This window comes from Euleptes europaea, chromosome 2, assembly GCF_029931775.1.
Source record: "Euleptes europaea isolate rEulEur1 chromosome 2, rEulEur1.hap1, whole genome shotgun sequence".
NCBI lineage: Eukaryota > Metazoa > Chordata > Lepidosauria > Squamata > Sphaerodactylidae > Euleptes > Euleptes europaea.
Genome location: NC_079313.1, coordinates 134367840 through 134393547, shown reverse-complemented (window position 1 = coordinate 134393547; position 25708 = coordinate 134367840). Strand labels below are relative to the sequence as shown.

The 25708-nt window shown below is 50.1% G+C and overlaps 1 protein-coding gene across 1 annotated transcript in view; it reads left to right on the top strand.

Moving 5' to 3' along the window:
- PRPF6 (pre-mRNA processing factor 6) overlaps positions 1–22896 on the top strand; it is a 38801-nt gene extending 15905 nt beyond the window's left edge. Inside the window, exons 10-21 of the mRNA XM_056844139.1 lie at positions 4369–4487; positions 5693–5911; positions 7027–7149; positions 7802–7923; positions 8102–8240; positions 10000–10119; positions 10274–10450; positions 11794–11927; positions 12768–12859; positions 18506–18620; positions 18951–19077; positions 22744–22896. Coding sequence (XP_056700117.1) covers positions 4369–4487; positions 5693–5911; positions 7027–7149; positions 7802–7923; positions 8102–8240; positions 10000–10119; positions 10274–10450; positions 11794–11927; positions 12768–12859; positions 18506–18620; positions 18951–19077; positions 22744–22896 — 1640 coding nt within the window. The remainder of the gene's footprint in view (positions 1–4368; positions 4488–5692; positions 5912–7026; positions 7150–7801; positions 7924–8101; positions 8241–9999; positions 10120–10273; positions 10451–11793; positions 11928–12767; positions 12860–18505; positions 18621–18950; positions 19078–22743) is intronic.
- The last annotated feature ends 2812 nt before the right edge of the window (positions 22897–25708 follow it).

Here is a 25708-nt window from a genome sequence, read left to right as displayed (position 1 = left end):
GAGGTTAGCAATCTTAGGTATCAGTGATCTCATACCTGTGGGGTCAGAGAACCCAGGTTTCTTGCTTCACCAGGAGATATCACCAGCCGAGTGGGAAATCTGATTAACATAACTGTAGTTAGTGCTGTTACCAACATAACTGCTTAAACCAAAAGGTGGGGATTGGCATTTTTGTTTTATTTATTTATATTTATTTATTATTTTAGATTTCTATCCCGTTGTCCCCTTTCCCAATCAAGTCAGGCTCAGGACAATACAATATAATATGCTCCTGATCTAAGTTATAGTCCTTTTGGCAGCCGTAATGGTTGGTGGTGGAAAGTGCCGTCATATCACAGTCACTTTGTGGCGACCTCAGGGTTGGCATTCAAGAGACTAGCGGAGTTGGTTTGCCATTCCCTACTCTGCATAGCGATCCTGGACTTCCCTTGTGGTCTCCCATCCAAGTCCTAAGCAGGGCCAACCTTGCTTAGCTTCTGAGGTCTGAGGAGATCGGGATAGCCTGGGCCATCCAGATCAAGACAAGAGCTAAATAGAGATGGTTTGCCCTTGCCTGCCTCTTCATCGTGACCCTGGACTTCCTTGGCGATCTCTCATCCAAGTACAACCTCTCTGAAATTCTGAGAACCATACTTTTAAACCCCATTATCCACCGCTCTGGCGGTTTTATTTGCGCGTGTTGAGGGCCAGTTTCCATGCTGTCCATGACAGGAACACCTTCTAGAGCATGTGCAGAGTTTGTTGTGACACGCGGAAATCGAACATGCTTGTTCGGGGGACGTGCTGCTTCCCGCTGAGCTTCGCTTCACACCACCAGAGCCCGTCCTTAAGGATTGGGAAACGCGCTTTGAGACCGCCCCCCCGCTGTGCCTATAAACGTGATGGAACACAGTGAACATCCAGCTAGCCAGGATGTTGTCGTGGTAAATTTTTAGAAAGCACCCTTTGCCCAAGCCCGAGCATAACACAATCGTTATCTTTTGCGAGCTCTTGCAAAGATAATTAAAGATCCATCGCCAGCTTGACATTTGAGAATGGAGTTAGAAAGTAACTGCAGACCTTCTGCTCATCACCCTGTTTAGCGGTTGGTTTTCTTGCGGCGGCTTTGCTGGGGAAAGTGGCAGCACCCTCCCTTTCCCCTACCACATGGAGAGGCTTTTGTGCATGCAAACCAAAAGATTTCCCCAACGGAATTGATAAGATGTGCTTATGTTAAAGTTCGCCATCTGGTGACCTGGATTTAAAACATCCCTCTCTCGGGGGAGGGGGGGAGCTTCCATCTGCTTGCAGTTCCAGTTATCTCTTTTTGTTTTCTGACTTGGTGTGTGTGTGTGCATGGAGCTGTGGAAGAGGAAGGTGAAAGGCAGATGGGAGGGGGTAGTGTATGGAAAAATTGGAGGGTACTCAGCGTGGCGTAGTGGTTAAGAGCTGTGGTTTGGAGCGGTGGACTCTAATCTGGAGAAACTGGTTGGTTTCTCCACTCCTACGCAGGAGGCCAGCTGGGTGACCTTGGGCTAGTCACAGCTCTCTTAGAGCTCTCTCAGCCCCACCTACCCCTCAGGGTGTCTGTTGTTGGGAGTGGAAAGGGAAGGTGGCTGTAAGCCGGTTTGATTCTTCCTTAAGTGGTAGAGAAAGTCGGCATATAAAAACCAACTCTTCTTCCTCCTTCTCCTCCTCCAGTTTTTCTGCTTGGGCAAGATGGAGTTTAAACAGGAGAGACTCTTTTTTATTACTGGAAAAAAAACCCACTCGGACTCTGTAGCTTCCACTTCATTAAAAACAGGCTTTTAGCATTTCTAAAATGCTTCTTTTTGGAAAGAATGTCCGTGATACTGTCAGCGAGTGTTTTAAAGAGCGAAACAGTTAGCTGAGTTGGCCCATTAAGAAAAAACATTCCAAGCAGGGAGAGGAAAGAAAATAACCTTTTGCACCTCGGTCTGCACCGCAAGGAAGCAGCTCACTCTTTTTATTAATTGCGTCTGCGCTGTTGAAATCAGCCTGTTACATGGCTCTGAAATCTTGTTGCAGCGAGATGTGCTCCTGACTCTGTGTGTGTATCAGTCTTGGAGGTAGCGTGGTGTAGTGGTTAAGAGCGGTGGAGTCTGATCTGGAGACCGGGTTCGAATCCCCACCCCTCCACCTGAGCGGCGGAGTCTAATCTGGTGAACTGGATTTGTTTCCCCGCTCCTACACATGAAGCCAGCTGACCTTGGGCTAGTCACAGTTCTCTCAGCCTCACCTACCTCACAGGGACTCTTGTGGGGAGGGGAAGGGAAGGTGATTATAAGCCGGTTTGATTCCTCCTTAAGTGGTAGAGCAAGTCGGCATATAAAAACCAAATCTTCTTCTGATCTTATGATCGTAACAAATAAAGATTGATGGGTGGATGGAAATGACCCTTATTACAGCCAACCAAGGTTCATAGTATTTTCTATGAGTTTTTAAGCCCTACGGACTTTTTCCTCGGGCAGCGTGTTAAACAAAGCACATTCTATTTTTTGAGGCAAGTGAGAAAACCACGCTTCTGCCTGCAGTTTAAATCGTAACGTGATCATGGAAGGAGCCTCTCTGGGCAAACCAGGTTGAACTGAGCCTCGTGCAAAATAGGTTACTTGGAATTGGACCATGACAGGGAAGCCAGAGAGCTGCTTCCTCTGAAAATCAGCTGTTATTAAACTCTGTTTTTGTAGCTGCCAAAAGGCATATCTCCCTTGTGATGCTGTGAATTGTGGCCTTTTATATTAAGAAAAGCTGGGGGTTATTTTTTTTAGAAAACAGACAAGCTGCAGGATTGGTACCAGCCAAATTGCAGGTAGCGTGTAGGGATGTGCGCTTGAAATACCATTTGGGGATTCAGATTTGGGTTTTTTCCCCTGGAAACCTGAAATGTTTCAGATCTATTATTCACTACGAGGGACTCTTTCCGTGGGGCTGGCGTGGCTATTTTTCAAGCAAATAACACCAAAATTGTAGGGAACCTAGTCCTTCCTGTTCCTTAAAGACCTGCCCCCCTCAAATTTCAAGCCAATTGGATCAAGGGGTCCAATTACACAGGCCCTTGAACAAAGTGACCCTTACTTGTCCCCAGTGTTTCATATGGAGAACTGAAGAAAAACAGGCCTGGGAACCTGGAAATTTCTGGCCTGAAATATTTCTGGAATTTGTTTGTGTGTGTAAAGTGCCATCAAATCCCAGCTGATTTTGGCAACCCCAGCAAGGGGCTTTCAAGGCAGGGGATTAAGCAGAGGTGTTTTGCCATAGCCTTCCTCTGCAGAGCCTGCCTTGGTGGTCTCCCTTCCAAGTACCGACCCTGCTTAGCTTCTGAGATCTGATGAGATGAGGCTATATACCATGCTACCTTTCCTCCCCAGTAATAAGGAAATGTACATGAGTGCCATCAGGTCGTAACTGACTTACGCCAACCCCAGTAAGGGGCCTTCAAGGCAAGTGAGAAGCAAAGGTGGTTTGCCATTGCCTTCCTCTGCAGAGTCTTCCTTGGCGGTCTCCCATCCAAGTACTGACACTGCGAGAGTTGACAAGAACTGGCTGTACTATGCTACCTTCCCTCCCATTAACGAAATTTTTGCAGGACCCAATTATCGGTATTCTGCAAAATCCGGGTATGGCTCCAGATAGCAAATATATCCAGAAAAACACTGGTAGGGTATCTTTTTCGATATATATTCAGACCAGATACATCTGAATGCTCATCCCTAGTAGTGTGAACTAGTGACTGGAAGACCGGATGTCCTTCCCTATTAGACTGCTGAATTACAACATAATTAAGCTCAAGACTATGCATTCTCTGGGACTTAATAGAGATCTGGAATTTCTGTCTCATTACCAATGCTGATCTCTCCATGCCTACTACCCCTCTGCATATGACACCTAATCCAATCACGCCTGCTAATGTCATTTACTTGCTTTTGACATTTACACTGCCATTGTGTGTCTAATTCACTCATCTCTCCTTAAGGAGAGATGAAATCACATTCTAGCTGTATCTGAAGAAGTGAGCGGTGGGTCAAAAAAGCTCCTACCCAGCCAGAAATTTTGTTAGTCTTTAAGGTGCTACTGGACTTTTGGCTCTTTTCTACTGCTAGTGACAAACACAGTTACTCATCGTGATCTATCTCCCGTTAGAGCAACTTCCACATTGTCAGTCGTAGAAGGACGGCCCGTGCCTCACTGTATTCCTTCTCGCCCATTTCTAGAATCTCATAATCTGGGAACATTTTCTTTCTTCCAGTCCACAAAGGTTTTCCCTTTCATCAAGTCTCAGTTTTGCACCAGTCAACGACTGGTGAATCGTGTCCTCCCTGAACGAAGCCCCTTCTAACAACGGCTCTCTTGGCCTTTTCTTTCAAGCGCTGGAGCATGTTCCGAACTCCGTGCGCTTGTGGAAGGCAGCGGTGGAGCTGGAAGAGCCCGAAGACGCCAGGATCATGCTCAGCCGAGCGGTGGAATGCTGCCCCACCAGCGTGGAGGTAAGTTAGTAAGCCTCTACTTCCCCTGGGCCTGCAGGTGGCTGTGTAAGAAAGGTTATGTTGTACCCGGTGTCCTGCTCCAAACGATCCATGCTCGTCTAGCTTTACGATGTGAAAGTCTGCGTGCAGGTAGGGAGAACTAATTTTTTTTTCTGACTCGGTTGAGGTCGTGCCATCCCTTTGCAAACATTTAAGGCCAAATCACTTAATGCATTTTTTAACAATTCTGATTCGGTGCAACTCTTCCCCCCACCCTGCAGCTATACAGTAGCCGTGGGAAGACTGTTTTAAAAGTCCCTGGGGGGCTAATTCAGTTTGGGATCGTGCTGTTGGGGGGAGCACATATACAGGGTGAAAAAGGGTAAATAACTTCCCTCCCGGGCCTTTTCATCTTGGGAAAATGATGTGCCCTTGTGTGTGGTGGTGGTGGTAGGCAGGAACCCCTCCCCCCTTGCTGCAATCCTGAGCCGACTTGGGCCCCTGCTGACTTCTGTAGCACTGTTCCCCACAGCGGCATGTCTGGTTTCCCCAGACCCTCTTCTTTAAAAACCATATTATATAGTTTGGCCCCATAACATGCTGTAAGCTGTAAATGAACACATGGAACTGCCTTATACTGAATCAGACCCTTGGTCCATCAAAGTCAGTATTGTCTACTCAGACTGGCAGCAGCTCCCCAGGGTCTCAGTTTTTCACACCTGCCACCTGGTCCTTTTAACTGGAGATGCCGGGGATCGAACCTGGGACCTTCTACTCCTCTCTGTGTGGTATGACCCACAAGTTCATTGCTCGGATGTAACCCTTTGAATTACGTTTTGAACTGATACGTTACAGCCCTCGTGCCTGGTATTCAGCTTTCTGTGTTTGGTCTTTTTTGTAAGTGAGGTTTTGGTGGTAGTGGAGTTAGAAATGAATAATGATAATAAACTTTTATTTATACCCCGCCCTCCTCCGGCCAAGCTGGGCTCAGGGCGGCTACTGACATGATTAAACATACATAAACATTTAATTACAAACATTAAAACATTCTGACTCACTGTAATTTCTCTAGTTCTAACTTTGGCGCCCAGTATGTCCCTGTAGGAAAATTTATTCTTACAGCAAATATGGATTGCTGTAACACCCTATCAGTGTTCCATATCTGGAGGGGGGGGAAATGGACCAAGGGTGTCTTAATGTTGGACTGTTTTTTTCCTGCGACGTAGCTTTGGCTTGCTCTGGCGAGGCTGGAAACCTACGAGAACGCCCGTAAAGTCCTCAACAAGGCCCGTGAGAACATTCCGACCGACCGGCACATCTGGATCACAGCTGCCAAGCTGGAGGAGGCCAATGGGAACACTCAGATGGTGGAGAAGATTGTTGACCGAGCCATCACCTCGTTAAGGGCTAACGGGGTGGAAATAAACCGGGAGCAGTGGATCCAGGTGCCTGTTTGGATTTTCTCCTTGGGAATCCTCTTTAAGGGTGACCTTGTGTGCGTGTGTTGGTTTTTTGGGGGGCTGTAATTTGTTCTCGGAATGGATGTTATTAGGCTGTCCAGTTTGAGTGTGCGCAAAAAATAATGTTTATTGCAAAATGTAATGTATCCTTGCACGTTCCATGGTCTGCCTACAGAAACTCCAGCTGAAAATCAATATGTTGGACTGTAAGGTAACCTCAGGCTAAAAACAGCTCCTTCTCTCGAACCTGCAGTTCAGAGGCCTTAGAGTTGCAGTGAGTGACAGTGGTGGGATGTGGGGAGTCGTCTGGCAATGATAAAGTAGGGAGACGTTGATTTGTAAAATGTCGTAGCCTAAAGAGCTTATTGACGTAAGAAATAAGGTAAGAAGAGCCCTGCTGGATCAGATCCGTGGTCCAACTAGTCCAGCATCTTGTCTCACATCAGCCACTGAGTTCCTCTAGGGGGCCAACAGGGCCTAGAGGTTGAGGTCTTCATGGGAACATCAGAAGAACCCTGCTAGATCAGAACTGTCCATCTAGTCCAGCATCTTGTCTTACACAGCAGCCAATGAGCGCCTCTGGAGGTCCAACACCAGGGTATAGAGGCCGAGGCCTTCATAAGAATATCAGAAGAGCCCTGCTGGATCAGACCAGTGATCGATCCAGTCCAGCATCCTGTATCACACAGTGGCCAACCAGTTCCTCTCTAGGGCCAACAACCGGGCGCAGAGGCCTTCATAAGAACATCAGAGGAGTCCTGCTAGATCAGACCAGTAGTCGATCCAAGTCCAGCATCCTGCCTCACACAGTGGCCAACCAGTTCCTCTGGAGGTCCAACAACAGGGCGTAGAGGCCGAGGCCTTGCCCTGATGCCACCACTTGGTCCTGGGGTTCAGAGGTTGACTGCCTCTGAAAGTGGAGGTTCCCTTTAGTCTCCATGACTAGTAGTAGCCACTGACAGACTCTATCCCATCCCCTTTTAAAGTCATCTATGCCTGTGGCCATCACTGGCTCCTCTAGCTGCCTAGCCCTCACTTGACCATCCAGTCCCGGAGGTTGTCTCCACCCTACGTTCATGGCGATGTGGTGTCTCCTTTAGGATGCCGAGGAGTGCGATAAAGCAGGTAGCGTGGCCACGTGCCAGGCGATCATGAGAGCCGTGATAGGGATTGGGATCGAGGAGGAGGACCGGAAGCACACCTGGATGGAAGACGCGGACAGCGTGAGTCCGAGGGCAGGGGCCGAAGGCGGCTGGGGTGCAGCTGCCCACTGTGTGGCATTAATGGATTGCTAATCGAAGGGTGGGATCATTTGGGGACAGCGTTGATCACAAAGGCGAGTCCTGATCTCCCCAGCCTTCATCTGAGCATGCCATGCTCAGCGGCTCTCCAGGGTCTCAGACAGAGGTCTTTCACATCACCTACTTGCCTAGTCCCTTAACTGGAGGTGCCGGGGATTGATCCCGGGACCTTCTGCATGCAGAGCAGATGCTCTACCACTGAACCACAGCCCCTCTCAACTTATATTTGTATGAAATTAAACTTATATGAATATATGAAATTACCTTATATAGAATCAGATCATTGATCAAGCAAGGTCTTGACTACTCGGACCGTCAGTGGCTCTCCAGGGTCTCAGGCTGAGGTCTTTCACATCACCTCCTGCCTGGTCCTTTTCACTGGAGATGCCGGGGATTGAACCTGGGACCTTCTGCATGCAAAAGAAAGTCTCTTCCGCTCTGTAGCCCCCTCCCCTACAAAATCATTCCTGAGTCTCCACAGTAAGTTATGACTCTTATCAGTGCGTGAGCATCATTCCCTCCCCCCTTTGTCTTACTAATTGTGGTGTTTTTCACCCCTTCCCTGCCCCCACAGTGTGTTGCTCACAACGCTTTGGAGTGTGCCCGTGCAATTTATGCCTACGCCTTGCAAGTTTTCCCAAGCAAGAAAAGCGTCTGGTTGCGAGCGGCTTATTTTGAAAAGAATCACGGAACCAGGTACAGTGCGGGTGGGTGGCCGGCCTAGGATTGCTTGCATCTTTTTGACAATGCATCAAACGTCACAACAATTGGACTTTGTAACTGTTTCGACCGCTGGTATCGGCTGATTGCCTCTCAAGTATCCGGATACTGGGATTTCCTGATCATGGCTGCTTTTTTTCCCCCCCTGTTGCAGGGAATCCCTGGAGGCTCTCTTGCAGAGGGCGGTGGCTCACTGCCCCAAAGCAGAAGTCCTCTGGCTGATGGGAGCCAAGTCCAAGTGGCTTGCTGGAGATGTGCCGGCCGCCAGGAGTATTTTGGCTTTGGCTTTCCAGGTAAGAGGCAGGGTGGTGTAGTGGTTAAGAGCGGTGGACTCTAAACTGGAGAACCGGGTTTGATTCTCACTCCTCCACATGAAGCCTGCTGGATGACCTTGGGCTAGTCACAGTTCTCTTAGAGCCCTCTCAGCCCCACCTACCTCACAGGGTGTCTGATGTGGGATGAGGAAGGGAAGGTGATTGTAGGCCAGTTTGATTCTCCCTTAAGTGGTAGACAAAGTTGGCATATAAAAACCAACGCTCCTCCCTCCCTCCCTCCCTCCCTCCCTCCCTCCCTCCCTCCCTCCCTCCTCCTCCTCCTCCTCTTCCTCCTTCTTCTTCTCCTCCTTCTCCTCCTTCTCCTCTTCCTCCCCGGCTTTTACAAGAGAGGTTTGAGACAATGCAAGATGGCCAAGTGGCAGTGTTCCCCAGTGCTGGGAGATCTTGTTTCCCTTAGCAACAACAAAATGCTGCGTCCAGATCGGACCTCTGCAGTCTTCCATATGCCAATGCATCTTTTATCTCCCCAGTTTGGCATAGAGTGTCGGACTAGGATCTGGGAGACCCAGGTTCGAATCCCCACTCTGCCATGGGAGCTCCCTGGTTGACCTTGGGCAAGCCAGGCGTTCTCATCCTAACCTGCCTCACAGGGTTGTTGTGAGAATTAAATGGAGAAGAACGATGTGAGACACTTTGGGTCTCACTGGGGAGAAAGGCAGAATGCGATTGTATTAAAAATAAAGACATGTAGACTTCTCCCACAAACTTAGGTTTCAGGTTCAACAGGTGGTTCCATGTTCCAAACAGGGAAATGCAGTCACTCAAAGAAGTGCCTGCCCAGGGTATAATTGCTTGTCAGCAGCTTGTTTTAAGATTCCCAGGAGGTAAAAGGCTCTGAGTTTTTGCCAGTTATGGCAAGTGAGAGCAGCGAGCAATACTGTTTTTTCAGCTGGGCAAGGAAGTCAGACATTTCCAAGCCCTGCGGCCTTGACACCCTTTAAGCAGAGATGCCAGGGATTCAAACTTGGTCCTTGGAGTCATAGGATCATAGTTGGAAGGGGCCATACGGGCCATTTGGTCCAACCCCCTTCTTAGTGCAGGATCAGCCTAGAGCATCCCTGACAAGTGGTTGTCCGGCCTCTGCTTAAAAGGCTGCCAGTGAGGGGGAGCTGATTCCACTGCCGAACAACCCTTACTGTAAAAAAATGTTCCCTTATATCCAGCCAGTGCCTTTCCGCCTGCAATGTAAACCCATTATTGCGAGTCCTATCCTCTGTTGTCAACAGGAACAGGAGAGCCAGCGTGGTGTAGTGGTTAAGAGTGGTGGTTTGGAGCGGTAGACTCTGATCTGGAGAACTGGGTTTGATTCTCCACTCCTCCACATGAGTGGCGGAGGCTAATCTGGTGAATTGGAATGGTTTCCTCACTCCTACTCTTGAAGCCAGTTGGGTGACCTTAGGCTAGTCACAGCTCTCAGAGCTCTCTCAGCCTCACCTATCTTGCAGGGTGTCTGTTGTGGGGAGGGGAAGGTGATTGTAAGCCGGTTTGATTCTTCCTTAAGTGGTAGAGAAAGCTAGCATATAAAAACCAGCTCTTCTTCTTCTCCCTGCCCTTCTCTGCTGGCAGAGAGACCAGTGTGGTTGTTAGGTTTAGTGAATATGAAAAGCTGCTTGGTACAGAGCAGATCTGAGGACCTGGTCTGACACACTTTTATAAAGCTGGTAAAAATGAGCCAGGCTTTAATGCCTGTCCCTGCTTTCACATTTTGGTTCTTTAGGCCAACCCCAACAGTGAAGAGATTTGGCTGGCTGCTGTCAAGTTGGAATCTGAAAACAACGAATACGAAAGAGCCAGGAGGCTGCTGGCCAAAGCTCGGAGCAGTGCCCCGACCGCTCGGGTAAGCTGTGTGTGGGCATGGGCGTGCATTGGCAGTTGCCTCCCCCCCCCCCGCCCCAGTTCCATGTAAAAGATGTCTTCTGTGCCGAGTCGGACCCATTGATCCACAGTGCTTGGTGCTTACTCTGGCTGGAAATGTGCCTTTGTCTTTTCAGGTCTTCATGAAGTCCGTCAAACTCGAGTGGGTGCTGGGGAACATCGAGGCAGCTCAGGAGCTCTGCGAGGAAGCCCTGAAGCACTACGAGGACTTCCCCAAACTGTGGATGATGAAGGGGCAGATTGAGGAGCAGCAGGAGCTGATAGAAAAGGCCCGAGAGGCCTATAACCAAGGGGTAAGGCTGACAGGAAGGAAGTCGATTAATCTGAAATGTGGTGTTGGAGGAGAGTTTTGCGGATCCCGTGGGCTGCCAAAAAAAGACAAATCAGTGGGTTCTAGATCAAATCAAGCCTGAACTCTCCCTGGAAGCTAAAATGACTAAACTGAGTCTCTAGTACTTGGATCACATCATCAGAAGACAAGAGTCACTGGAAAATATAATAATGCTAGGAAAAGTTGAGGGCAGCAAGATAAGAGGAAGACGCACATGAGATGGGTCAACTCCATAAACCAGGGGTGTCAAACTCAATTGTTATGAGGGCCAGATATGACATAAATGTCACTTGGTCAGGCCAGGCCATGCCTTGCCAGTCCAGATCCAGAGTGGGGTGGTGGTGGTGGCTGGCTCATGGGCTGGATTCGAGCTCTCAAGGGGCCGAATTTGGCTCGCGGGCCTTATGTTTGACACTTCTGCTATAAATGAAGCCATGGCCTTCAGCTTCCAAGACCTGAGCAAGGCTGTTAACAATAGGAGGTTTTGGAGGTCATTAATTCATGTGTGTGTGTGGAGTGCCGTCAAGTCGCAGCTGACTTATGGCGACCCCTTTTGGGGTTTTCATGGCAAGAGACTAGCAGAGGTGGTTTGCCAGTGCCTTCCTCTGCACAGCAACCCTGGTATTCCTTGGTGGTCTCCCATCCAAATACTAACCAGGGCTGACCCTGCTTAGCTTCTGAGATCTGACGAGGTCAGGCTAGCCTGGGCCATCCAGGTCAGGGTCCATTAATTCATAGAGTTGCCATAAATCAGAAGCGGCTTGACAACACATAACACACACGAAGGGAAAATCAGTTCCCCCAGAATGCGGGGGTCTCAGAGCAGTTTTAGTGGCTTGTAATATCTTTGCGGCCTGCTGTCCCGATCTAGCTAGAAGAGGGTAAGTGAGGTGAAACTATCGGCATTTTATGCTTGAACACAACTTTGCAGCAACGTGCCAAAAATTGACCGCTCGTGCCAACAATCCTTCCAGCCTTCTTAGGTGCTCTGCTCTAGCAATTCCTCTCTGCGAAGATTAATCCCCTGAGCTGGGAAAGTGACTTCATTTGCAGGCTCACCTGCAACTACGAAGATAATAAATCGCGGGCCTTGCCCGTGCCCTACTGGGGAAACAAGCAAGGGACAAACTTAGTCTTGTCTGTCCTTTTTCTTCTGTGATGGGGAGGGGCGGGATGGATCCGTCTTCCTTGCAGTGTATGTGTGTGGGGGGAGGGGAGCCCGGTGTGCGTGCCGCCATCGTGGCGTTTTGGTGTGCGCTTTCTCATGCCCGGGTTTCCTAAGCCAGAGCTTCATGTTTTCAACAGCTGAAGAAGTGCCCTGGCTCCATCCCCCTTTGGCTCCTGCTGTCCAGGCTGGAGGAGAAGGTGGGGCAGCTCACCCGAGCCAGAGCCATCTTGGAAAAGTCTCGTTTAAAGAATCCAAAGAACCAAGACCTGTGGTGAGTGCGGAACTCCGGTGGAGGGGGGGGTCGCTCTTTCAAGAGCCAGGGTGGTGTAGTGGTTGAGAACAGTGGTTTGGAGCGGTGGACTCTGATCTGGAGAACCAGGTTCAATTCCCCACTCCTCCACATGAACGCCGGAGGCTAATCTGGTGAACTGGATTTGTTTCCCCACTCCTACACAAGAAGCCAGCTGGGTGAGCTTGGGCTAGTCACAGCTCTCTCGGTCCCACCTACCTCACAGGGTGTCTGTTTTGCGGAGGGGAGGGGAAGGTGATTGTAAGCCGGTTTGATTCTTAAGTGGTAGAGAAATTCAGCATATAAAAACTTAACTCTTCTTCTTAAGACTCTAATCTGGAAAACTTGGTTCAATTCCCCATTCCTCCGCATGAGCGGCGGACTCTAATCCGGAGAACTGGGTTCGATTCCCCATTCCTCCGCATGAGCGGCGGACTCTAATCTGGTGAACAGGGTTCAATTCCCCCACTCCTCCATGTGAGTGGTGGACTTTAATCTGGAGAACTGGGTTTGATTCCCCCATTCCTCCACATAAGCAGTGGACTCTAATCTGGAGAACTGGGTTTGATTGCCCCACTTCTCCATATGAAGCTAGTTGGCTGACCTTGGGCTAGTCACAGCTCTCTCCGAACTCTCAGCCTTGCCTGCCTCACAAGGTGACTATTGTGGGGGGGAAGGTGATTGTAAGCCGCTTTGAGACTCCTCACGGTAAAGAAAAGCGGGGTATAAAGACCAACTCTTCTCCTCTTCCTTTTCAGTGTGATTGTTCTTAAGACAACACTGTCTGCATACGCAATACCTTAATGTTCTTTCCTCATTCAGGCTGGAGTCTGTCCGCTTAGAATACAGAGCGGGTCTGAAGAACATCGCGAACACGCTGATGGCCAAAGCCCTGCAGGAGTGTCCCAATTCTGGTAACGTGCCCTGTTTTTTTCTTATGTGCCTGGCCGTTTTGTTCAGTTTCTGAGGTTTCTTTTTTTTTTTCCAAGGGGAAGACCACAACCCCTAGAATAGCTTTTCAGGACACAGTGATGGCTGCCAACTCAGAAGGGGAATGGATAGATCCATGGAGGACAGGGCTGTCAACGGCTACTAGCTAGGATGATTGTTTACTCCCTCCACTACCAGAGCTAATATGCCTCTTTTAATATGATAGGGATACAAAAGGAGAAAAGGGAGTAGGTAAGATAAAAGGGTATCCGTCTTGCCATAAAGAAAAAGATAACATAGGCATAAACATCTTAGAGGCTAATCAAGCAGACAGCATTATTTTTTTTTCTTTCTGTTGTTCGGGCTAGATTATACGTACATTCCAAGAAATAAACACCCTCTACACCTAACATTTAACCTATTACAGTGGGCATAACGATTTCCTACTCTAAACTTAAAATTATGTTGTTTTATAATATCGGGTTTCTATTTTCGTTTCAGTTAGCCTTGAGCTTCAATGTATCTGTAGAATAATTTCCATTTTTCATTAAACTGTTTGTGTGTTTCATCATTGGTTATGTTTGCCATGTAGGTAATTTCGGCCAAAGTGGCATAGTCCATTATGTATGCCTCTTCATATCAGTTGCTGGGGAGCACGGGCAGGAGGATGCTGTTGCCATCATCCTGCTTGTGGGCTTCCTAGAGGCAGCTGGTTGGCCTCTGTGTGAACAGAATGCTGGACTTAGATGGGACTGTGGTCTGATCCAGCCGGGCTCTTCTTATGTTCTTAGATTCGAGTCCAGTAGCACCTTCAGGGACCAACAAGATTTTCAAGGTGTAAGCTTTCGATCAGATCTGACAGAGAGAGCTTTGCCTGGACTCCCCTCACAAAAGGAACTGTCCCTGCAACAGTGGTGAACCAGAAACACTGGGACATGTCCTTCTCAGGTGTAGGTACTGTAAGGAGGACAGGGAGAAGATTCTTTGGCCCTCTTTTAAGAAAGAACTGGTTATCCTGAATCTGTTAGAGCTAACATCCTTCTTAAGGATGAATTTTCTCAGGTTAACAAAGTTAGTTGGGGCGGTGGACTCTGATCTGGAGAACTGGGTTTGATTCCCCACTCCTCCACATGAGCGGCGGAGGCTAATCTGGTGAACTGAATTTGTTTCCCCACTCCTACACACAAAGCCTGCTGGGTGACCTTGGGCTAGTCACAGCTCTCTTAGAGCTCTCTCAGCCTCACCTACCTCACAGGGTGTCTGTTGTGGGGAGGGGAAGGGAAGGTGATTGTAAGCCGGTTTGAGTCTCCCTAAAGTGGCAGAGAAAGTCAGCATATAAAAACCGACTCTTCTTCTAGTGGCCAAGTTTTGTAGAATAGTATTTAACTATAGGAAATCTAAATAGAAATAAAAAGTTGTAGAGGGGACTGATTGTTTAAATTTATATTGTTGACCAGTTTTTAAAGATAGTAATATTTTGTATAGTGCTTTATTTTAAATTTTAAAATTTATTGTTTTATACTGCCCCTTTGGGTACACCATGTAGCTGCAAACATTTTATGCTTGGTCTAAGGACCATCATCATAATAAATAATAATAAATATATGAGAGTTTTGTCTCTGAAAAGCTCATACTCTAAAATCTTGTAGGTCTCTGTGGTGCTCCTGTTCTACTGCAGACCAATTCCTCTCCCCTCTGAAACTTTCTTATATCAGGAAGGTTTCTTTATGTTTCTCATTCTTTACTCCTGAGGGTTTTTTCTCCTATCACTTTTCTTCCAGCTTTAAACTTTGCATAAGCTTTGTGCTGGCACCAAGGATTAGTCATAACCAGGATTCGAAGCTTGTTTAATTTTGGTGCAGGCTTACAACACTTCTTCACAGTTTAATGTTGTGAAGCAGCCTGGAAGAGAGGAGAGTTCCTACAGGAGTCAGCAAGTGAATCTGTGGGGTTAAGAGATGGGGAAATGCAGACCGCACCAGGCTTTGGTGTGGGGAGGAAGAGGAAATGTTTAAAACTGTGGCCAGAGTGCTCGCTGGGAAGAACAGTTTTCAGAATAATTTGTCAACTAAGGATGCTTCTCTGTGGCACTGGGTCATTGTTCAGTGGCTTCCTTTGGCAATAACGATGGTATAATTTTCTCGGGAGCAGATCTTCTGCATGTCCACACCCTGAATTTTCTGCAGAAACTTCGTGGGCCAGCGTGGTGCAGTGGTTAAGAGCGGTGGTTTGGAGCAGTGGACTCTAATCTGGAGAATCAGGTTTGATTCCCCATTCCTCCACATGAAGCTGGGTGACCTTGGGCCAGTCACAGCTCTCTCATCCCCACCTACCTCACAGGGTGTCTGTTGAGGGGAAGGGAAGGCGATTGTAAGCCAGTTTGGTTCTTCCTTAAGCAGTAGAGAAAGTTGGCATATAAAAACCAACTCTTCTTAAAGGTAGAGAAAAGTGGGGTATAAAGCTAGAGAAAAGCGGGGGAATGCGATTGTAAGCCGTTTGAAACTCCTTAAAGGTAGAGAAGAGCGGGGTAGAGAAAAGAGTTAGGTGTACAAACCAACTCTTCTCCATCAAATAGAGTTTTTCTCACTTCCCCTCAAGCATATTGCTTGCCTGACATTAGGTCTGTTGATTCGGTTCGAGACAAACCGAAAAACAGCTGAATTCCCCCCAATTCGGCTGTTTTTCGGTTCGGAAGAACTGAACTCAAAAAAGGCGGGAAACGAAAGAGCCGAATTTGGGGGTTCGGCGAATAAATTCGGCAGATTCGCCCCCCCCGCACTTTCACAGGGCTTCCATGAAGGCGCGGGGAGGGGGCCCTTTAAACAGGTCTGCGCATCCCAGCTGGGAATCCCCCTGAAGACGCGCGGGGGCCGAATTTTTCCCCGGACTCCGGATCCCCTCCGAATTTTGGGGATCCGAAGCGGGGGAGTTTGGACTTCGGCTTGACAGGAAGCTCCCTGGAGGCACGCGGCGGGGAGGGGGTCTTCAAACAGATGTGTGCCTCCCGGCCGGGAGGCACAGATCTATTTAAAGGCCCCCCCGCGCGCCTCCAGGGAAGCTCCCTGAAGGCGCACGGGGGGTCTTCAAACCCCTCTGCGCAGAGTGCAGAGGCACTTGACAGCCCCCCGCCTGCCTTCCCGGGAGGGGGGGAGGGGGGTCTTTAAACCCCTCTGCGCTCTCTGCACAGAGAGCGCAGAGGCGCTTGACAGCCCCCACGCCTGCCTTCCCGGGTGTCCTGGGAGGGGGAGGGGGTCTTTAAACCCCTCTGCGCTGCCTGTGCAGACAGCGCAGAGGGGCTTGTTTAAAGGGCCCCCTGCGTGCCTTCAGGGGGCTTCCCTGAAGGCGCGTGGGGGGCCCTTTAAACAGATCTGTGCCTCCCAGCTGGGAGGCTCAGGTCTGTTTAAAGGGCCCGCACGCGCCTTCAGGGAATCCCCCCGAAGGCGTGCGGGGGGCGAATTTTCCCCTCGAACTCCGGGTCCCCCCTGAATTTCGGGGATCCGAAGCGGGGGAGTTCGGACTTCGGCATGGCCCGAATAAAACGGGCCGAATTTTGCCGAAGCCGAACTATACCGAATTTTTTTTTTCAACAGCCCTACTTGACATAATCTCTGTTGATGGGGGTTGGGTTGGAATCAGTCTGGTTTTCCCTCCCACCGGCTCCGCACTCAAGCCCCTGCAAATGCCCAGCTTCTAAGCTGTATTTTGTTCCAGCATCAGGTTGGAAAATAAATGCAGCTGCTCTCTTCTGAGGCTCATGGACTGATCTACTCTGTCTCCACCTCTCAAGAGACCGTGAAAGGGTAGAGCTCTCTGGAGAGACGCGCAGTCCCTCGCGCTTTCTTGGGTCCGGGCGGAGCCCCTCGGTTCTCTTTCTGGTCCACTAAGCCCCAGCCGACAGCCGGCCTCTGCTGAAACGCCCCTCCCTTGTTCCGCTGTGAAGCTGGCTAGACAGCTTCCAGATGGCGCCCGCTTCCTTTCCCTTACACAGCTCTCTCTAGAGGATTGTACTCGGTCTTGTTTGCTTATCGCTGAAGAGATGAGAGCCGACGGCCGAGAGAGACTCCGCCTGGGTCTGTCAGCGGCAATCAAAATTCCACACCTCCCGGCTTTTCTTCTCAGACGTCTGCATGGTCCGGATTAATTGCTGGCGTGCCCACAGCCGAGTGCCAGGAGCAACCTTGGCACTGATCTTCCCTATCGAGCTGCCTCCTGCGGAGAGGATTGTCCCTAAATTTGTCCTTGAGGGTTGACGTGTGGATGTTGGGGTGACTGGAAAACGCTCCTGAATTGATCAGTAGGATCATAGAACCATAGAGTTGGAAGGGGCCGTCCAGACCATCTAGTCCAGTGATTCCCAAAGTGGGCAGTAACACCCCCTAGGGGGCGGTGGGATTGCCTGGGGAGCATTAAGAGACAAGGGGGCAGCAGAGGGGCTCTAGAGGTGGCCCCCTTCAACTGTGTTGTTGGATAGGGTAGGGGGCGCTGGGCTTTAATTTGTAGAACCAAGGGGGCGGTGGCCTGAAAAGTTTGGGAACCACTGGTCTAGTCCCACCCCCTGCTCAATGCAGGATCAGCCTAGAACATCCCTGACAAGTGCTTGTCCAGCCACTGCTTATTAAAGACTGCTGATGAGGAGGAGCTCACCACCTCTCTGGCCACTGTGTGAACAGACTGCTGGACTTGATGGTCCTTGGTCTGATCCAGTAGGGCCTTTCTTATGTTCTTATGAAGCTGACTCCACCGTCGAACAACTGTTACTGCAAAAAAAAATCTTCCTGATATCCAGCCAATACCTTTCCGCCCACAATGTAAACCCATTTTTGCAAGTCCTATCCTCTGCTGCCAACAGGAACAGCTCCCTGCCCTCCTCTAAGCGACAGCCCTTCAAATACTTAAAGAGAGCAATCATGTCCCCCCTCAACCTCTTCTTCTCCAGAACTAAACATTCCCAGCTCCCTCAGCCTTTCCTTGTAGGGCTTGGTCTCCAGGCCCCTGGTCCTCCTCCTCTGCACCCGCTCCATTCTGTCCACATCCTTTTTGAAGTGAGGCCTCCAGAACTGCACACAGAACTCCAGGTGCGGCCTGACCAATGCAGTGTACAGCAGAACTGTGACATCTCGCGATTTGGATGTTAAGCCTCTGTTGACACACCCCAAGATTGTATGAGCTGCATCAGACTGGCTGCACATATTTAACTCACGGTCCACCCGTACCCCAAGATCTTGTTCACACACAGTGCTATCCAGAAGTGTATCCCCCATCCAGTATGCATGTCCCTCATTTTTGCTACCCAGATAGAACTCAGCACTTATCCTTGTTAAATTGCATCTTGTTCACGTCCGCCCACTTTTCCAGTGTCTCGTTGAATTCTATATCTTCTGGTGCGTTCGCTGCCCCCCCCCCCCATTTGGTGTGATCTGCAAATTTAATGAGTAGCCCCTCCACACCCTCATCCAGATCATTTATAAAAATAAAGTACCGGGCCCAGAACCAAATCCTGTGGCACCCCACTGGACACCTCTCCATTCAGATAAAATGACAGCTACTCTTTGAATGCAGTTCTTTAACCAGTTCCCTATCCACCTACCTATCCTAAAGTCCAGTGTTGATTTCCGCCCTTTTTCTTTTAGGAATCCTGTGGTCAGAGGCGATCTTCCTAGAGGCGCGGCCCCAGAGGAAGACCAAGAGCGTGGATGCCCTGAAGAAGTGTGAGCATGACCCCCACGTCCTCCTGGCCGTGGCCAAGTGAGTATCTTCACCTGCTTTCTATCGATGGAGGGACCGTGCGCCACCTCTACCACCACCTCCTCCTCTTTTTCTTCTTCGCCTGATCCACCTTCTCTCTTACCCTTTCAAGTGTCCGAATGTCTGAACACACACACATACCCCGCCGCCTAGAAATGGCAAAATATCCTTCTGAGGGGCATCCCCCAAATTGTCCTCTCTGCACCAGAAGGGCCAAGTTTTGAATGGGTGTTGGTCAGGGCAAACCCCCCAGTGACTAAAGGCGTTTTCGGAGAGAGTCAGTGGCCCAGATATAACCTGTCTTCTCCTGCTTACCCCTCCCTTCCCCAGGCTGTTCTGGAGCGAGCGTAAAATAACCAAGGCTCGAGAGTGGTTCCATCGGACAGTGAAGATCGACTCTGACCTGGGAGACGCCTGGGCTTTCTTCTACAAGTTTGAGCTTCAGCATGGCACGGAGGTAACTTGGAAGGAGAGATCTGGCAACTTAACGGGACCTACCAAGAGGGGCCTCATAATTTTGGGAAGTGGGAATGCTAAAAAGCAAAAGTGATCTTGGGCTGTATCAACAGAAGCATAGTGTCCAGATCACACGAAGTGATGGTATTGCTTTACTCTGCTCTGGTTAGACCTCACCTAGAGTATTGTGTTCGGTTTTGGGCACCGCAATTTAAGAAAGATGCAGACAAGCTGGAACGTGTTCAGAGGAGGACAACAAAGATACTGAGGGGTCTGGAGACAAAGTCCTGTAAGGAAAGGTTGAAGGAGCTGGGTATGTTTAGCCTGGAGAGGAGAAGACTGAGAGGGGATATGATAACCATCTTCAAGTACTTGAAGGGCTGTCATATGGAGGAGGATGCCGAGTTGTTTTCTGTTGTCCCAGAAGGTCAGACCAGAACCAACAGGTTGAAATTGGATCAAAAGAGTTTCCGCCTAAACCAGTCATGTCCAAAGTCCGGCCCGGGGGCCAATTGCAACCCCTGGGCCAGTTTAATACGCCCCCCCAGCCTGTTTTGCAGAGAGAGTAAAGGGGGCCTGTGGGGGCTGCGCCTGTGCTTTGCATCCCTGACCAAGGGGGCGACGCTTAGGCAGAGGGTCGCCTCGATTGGCTGTCTCAGCCCCACCTCCCGTAATGAAGGCCAGCGAGTCTGAAACCCTAGAGAGGCCACTTCCTTCTTACCCAGAGCCCGTGCGTGGGGACGTGACCTTGGCTGTTCTGACGCATGGAAAAGCAGCAGCAGCTCCTCCCGAGTGGGTCAAGGGGGATCCTGAGGATGGGTTGGGGGGGACTTGAGGGTGGGAAAGGTGGCGGGAGGGGAAGGGAAATGCAAGGGAGGTCAGAGGCTGGTCCCAATCCGGGAGAGGAAAGACACCCTCCCCCCCACACACACACACAAACACCGAAAAGCCTGGGAGTGGGGGGGGGGCTGCTCCATCTGGCTCTCCTTTTTCCTCCTTCCTCTCTGCAGAAGGCTGGGGTAAGGGGGAGATGCAGCCCCTTCCCTTCATTGCGGAGGCCTCGCGAGGGATCCAGATTTGCAGGGTGGGTGGGAGGGAGGAGGGGAGAGACTGGATGGGTCTTGAGTGGGGGGATTGTGAGTGGGGGGAAAGGCAGGGGGAGAGGGGGCTAGATTTGGGGGCGGGAAGTGTTTGGAGTCGGACCCCCCAGCAGGTTCTCTCCAAGGCAAGTGGCTGCTTCGAAAGAAGGGATGGGGTGGGGAAAATAAATGACTCCTGGCATGTATCGTGTTTGGAAATGAGGCACATTCAGATGGGGCCGAGTCTGCAGAGGACACCCGTGTTCATTCCGGAGGTCAAAGCCCCGAGCAGAGAGCAGAGAGGTCAGAAGGAAAGAAGAAGAGAAGGGTTGGTTTTTATATGTCCACTTTCTCTACCACTTAAGGGTGGCTTACAATCGCCTTCCCCTCCCCACAACAGATACCCTGTAAGGCTAAGAGAGCTGTGACTAGCCCAGGGTCACCCAGCTGGCTTCGTGTGTAGGAGCGGGAGAAACAAATCCAGCTCACCAGATTAGCCTCCACCGCTCATGTGGAGGAGTGGGGGAATCAGACCTGGTTCTCCAGATCAGACTCCACCGCTCCAAACCACCGCACCACACTGGCTCTCATGGGGAGAAAAACTCCACATTCCTCCCTGCACGGGAGATGTCAGAGTGTTTGAATCTTGGACTCCATGAGAATGAAAACCAGTTTATTTCCTGGCTCAGATGTGGGGGGGACAGAATACCGCCGGCATGGTTGAATAGAGAGAGTCGACAGTCCCAGAGAGGCACATGAGCGGGAAGGGGGGGGAGGAAGAGTTCCTGCTCCCTCCCTACAGAAGGCAGGTTGGAGATTTAGAAGCTGGGGTCGTCCGGTGAGCTTAAGGGGGTTTTGGGGAAAGGAAGGATTGTAGCCATGGTTTTTGTGGTGCAGTCTGTGGTTATGGGCATAATAAGTATGCCATAAACTTTGCATAAAATAGTTAATTTGCATTTAATTAATTTAATTAAGAATGTCAGGCAAAATGGTCGGCCCTCACGCATGTTCACTTCATCAAATCTGGCTCTCTTTGAAAAAAGTTTCGACACCCCTGGCCTAAACATTAGGAAGAATTTTCTAACAGTTAGAGCGATTCCTCAGTGGATCAGGCTTCCTCGGGAGGTGGTAAGCTCTCCTTCCTTGGAGGTTTTTAAGCAGAGGCTAAATGGCCATCTGTCATCTGCTGATTGTATGACCTTAGCCAGTTCATGAGAGGGAGGGCCTCTTGGCCATCTTCTGGTCACTGGGGGTGTGTGGGGGGGAGGTAGTTCTGAATTTCCTGCATTGTGCAGGGGGTTGGACTAGATCAGGGGTCGGCAAACTCATTAGTTAAAAGAGCCAAATATCAACAGTACAACGATTGAGATTTCTTTTGAAAGTCAAATTTCTTAAACTTAAACTATATAGGTAGGTACACTGTTTATTAACTTAATAAACTTTAATTAAAGTTTTAAGTCTTAATTAAACTATAGGTACACTGAATAAAACTTGATATCATACTTAATAGGGATCTTATTTATTGATAAAAATTAAATTGTAAGTCCCTGCCATTTTCCCCTCCCCGTCCGGAGTCCTCGTCTGGAGGCCTGGTCTACCGCCATAAAAGCCTATTGGTAGACCTGGCCTCCTGCTGAGTCCCGTTGGGAGGCCAGGTCTACCCATTGGCTTTCTTGGCAATAGACCTGGCCTCCGGAGGCCCATAGAAGCCAATGGGTAGACCTGGCCTCCCAATGGGACTCAGCCAGAGTCCAGGTCTACCAATAGGCTTTTATGGCGGTAGACCAGGCCTCCAGACGAGGACTCCGGATGGAGGGGACTTTTTCCCCTCCTCGGAGTCCAGGTCTACCGCCAAGAAAGCCAGTGGGTAGACATGTCCTCTGAGGAGGGAGACGAGGCGCCGCGGCCCAGCGCCGCTGATGGGGACGTGCTGCCAAAGGAAGCCCTATCAACAGCTGATAGGCGGGCGGGGCGGACCAGGAACCGCCAAGCCGCCCGCCCAGCAATCGCACGGCTAGGGGGGAGGTGAGGCTTTAGCCTCCCAACCATTAAGGGCAAGGGGGACCCAGCCATTCTCCACTGCGGGGGGGCGGGGAGAGACAGCGCGCCCGCTTGCCTGCGCGCTCTCTCTCTCTCTCTCTCTCTCAGGCGCGAGCGGGCACGAGAGCAGGGGCTCCGAACCAAGTTTGGAGAGCCGCACTCAACGGGCCAAAGAGCTGCATGCGGCTCGGGAGCCACTGTTTGCCGACCCCTGGACTAGATGACCTTGGTGGTCCCTTCCAACTCTATGATTCTAACCCTTTGGTTCTGGTCCAACCTTCTGGGGCCACAGAAAACCACTCTATCCTCTATATGACAGCCCTTCAAGTATTTGGAGATGGTTGTCATATCACCTCTCCATTATCTCCTCTCCATGCTAAACATACCGAGCTCCTTCAACCTTTCCTCATAGGACTTGGTCTCCAGACCAAGACGCACAATGGTAGTTGCACAGTAGGACTGATGGGGGTGGGTTTAGGAGGGGCAAGGACCTTTCACACCCTAGAGGATGACGGCAGCCCCCACGTGTTTCCCTGTCCCCTACACAGGAACAGCAAGAAGAGGTGCGGAAGCGCTGTGAGAACGTGGAGCCGCGCCACGGGGAGTTGTGGTGTGAGGTCTCCAAGGACATCAGCAACTGGCAGAGGAAGATCGGCGAGATCCTGATGCTGGTGGCAGCCAAGATCAAAAACACCTTCTAGAGCCCCAGCCGGTGTGGAGCAACGCCACGGGGCTCAGGTTCTTTCCCCTTTGCACATGCGTTTGAGACTTTGACTCTTCTGAAGCAAGCAGCGGAGTTTTGGAGGAGAGGGGATGGAAGGGGCCAAGTTTCCTGGTGAAGTGGCGACAGCAATGAGAGAAACAACATTTGCGTGGGCGGATGCTTTACGTACCGGGTTGGCAGTCCTGGAACTGAAATGGCAAGAGCTCAGGCGGGGCAGTTGGCAGCCTTTGTTTCACTCCTGGTGTTGCTTTTCCCCAGGTTCTCTCTCAACCATTCGGCCAATGACTCTGGGCCTTGCAGCTTTCCTGTTTTGTCTACCCCTGTCTCTTTTCCAGCAAAAATCTCCTAGCTTTTTAGTTGCCTTTGAGCAGACAGTCTGTTTGTATAGTAAAGAGACGAGCTGGTTTTAAACCAGTCACGGAGTTCGGTCGGAATCCCTGAGAACCGTGATTTTGCGGGGTATGTGTGTGTGTCGGAACTGCGCCACATGGTGAGCAAAAGGGAGCACAGAAGAGTCGTTACCAAGGTACACCTTCCAGGGTTCCTAGCGGGAAGCCATGACCCTGGAACCCCTTTAGGGTGTCGTGTTGTAAACATTACTCGATACAGGCCCAGAAAGAAAACAAACAAGCACAGAGAAGGTAGGAGAACTGTGGGAAGCAGGCAGAAAGTGAAAATGTTCCTTGCAAGATGAGAGGCCCAAACAGGAGCTGCCTCCTTGGGACATCAAGACGAATCCTCTTCAAAATGCCTTAATGGCTTTTAGATAAAATTCAGAATGAGCGGCCGTTTTTGAAAGTTGCTCTTCTTTTTTTCCACCAGGATGCTGGAAATGGGAGGAGAGGGGTCTTTCTTTCTAGGAGGAAAACGCCTCTAAATGTCGAAGTTGCTTACAGGCAGTCAAGTAGTAACGAGAAAGAACTCATTGGCCACAGAAGTCCCGGGGGGAAGAGCATCCCTTGTCCACGCCAAAGTGGGGAAGAACTGGCTGGTTGTTGGAGGGCCTCGGTGAGATAGAAACAGCCTGGAAACTTCTGCTGCACAAGTCCCATTAAAACAATTGGGTGCTGCGTAGGGACGCTTAACGTGTGTTTGAGCACCTCCCGCTCGTTTTGATGGGTCGTGCTCAGAAGCGTTCAAGGAATTTCTCTCCGCTTGGGGGAAAGATTTTTTTTTGTTCTCTGTACAGATTTATTTCTAAAAAAATGCATTCCCAGTTTTAACTCTTCATTCCCCATCAAAAGTAGCGCTGTGTGTTCTCCCCACCCTCCAAACGCAACCGAACCTCTTGTTCTCAGATGAAGTGGCCCGGAACCCCCCAGTACCCCTTTGGTGCAAATTGTATTTGTGTGTAAGGATATTGCACGATTTCTCCCCTGTGCTTCTGCTCGACGGTCAGAAAAACTGTTTTAGCCGACGATGACTGTACAAAGCACTAAGCTGTAAAATACAATTCTGTTTTGTTTTGCGTTACCTTTTTGGTTCTCCTCTCTTCCACAAAACGGGTTTGGACAGACTGCTCCTCTGTCTGATCTGCTTCTCAGAGTGATTCTGAGGCTCAGATGTCCTGTTGAGGAATCATAGAATCATAGAGTTGGAAGGTACCACCACGGTCATCTAGTCCAACCCCTTGCACAATGCAGGAATTTCACAACTACCTTCCTCCCCACACCCCCAGTGACCCCTACTCCATGCCCAGAAGATGGCCAAGATGCCCTCCCTCTCATGAACTGCCTAAGGTCATAGAATCAGCATTGCTGACAGATGGCCATCCAGTCTCTGCTTAAAAACCTCCAGGGAAGGAGCACTTACCACCTTCCGAGGAAGCCTGTTGCACTGAGGAACTGCTTAGGCCGAGTGTGTGAGCCTGGCCCAAGGCCTTCCAAGCAAGCATCCCTGGCAGTGTGGGGGATTAGAACCTGGGTCTCCCAGACCTAGCCTGACACTCAAGCCTCTATACCAGCACGGTTATGTGCAACCACTCGGGGAGGGGGGAGACACGTGAATGCTGCTATGTTTAAGTGGGGTCAGAGGTGAGAGGGAGAACGTGAGGCCCGTTCCATCAGCCTGGCTGAGATAATTGCACTTTGTCTTGGATCGAGGCCAGTTTGTGGCCTTTCCACCGGGCTTCAGAGGAGGGACTACTCCAGCCCCCTCACGTTAGCCTGGGCTGGCCGCAGAGAATAAAAAAGGAAAGGGGTAGGGCTAGCTGCAGCGCCAGTTTGATTCCTCCTCCCACAAGTCTTTTTCTTATCAGAATTTTAAAAACTCACTAGATCTGGTACCACTACAGATAAGACAGGAGAGATCTAAATGCTTTGAGTAAATTAGGACCGACATGTAGATTCATAGAGTTGGAAGGGACCACCAGGGTCATCTAGTCCAACCCCCTGCACAATGCGGGAAACTCACAACTGCCTCCCCCCCCACACCCCCGGTGACCCCTACTCCATGCCCAAAAGATGGGCAAGGTGCCCTCCCTCCCATGAACTGCCCAAGGTCATAGAATCAGCATTGCTGACAGATGGTCATCTAGCCTCTGCTTAAAAACCTCCAGGGAAGGAGTGCTTACCACCTCCCGAGGAAGCCTGATCCACTGAGGATCCACTCTAACTTAGAAAATTCTTCCTAATGTCAAGACGGAAACTCTTGATTTAATTTCAACCCATCAGTTCTGGTCCGACCTGGAGCAACAGAAAACAACTGGGCACCCTCCTCTATATGGCAGCCCTTCAAGGACTTGAAGATGGTTATCATATACCCTCTCAGTCTTCTCCTCTGCAGGCTAA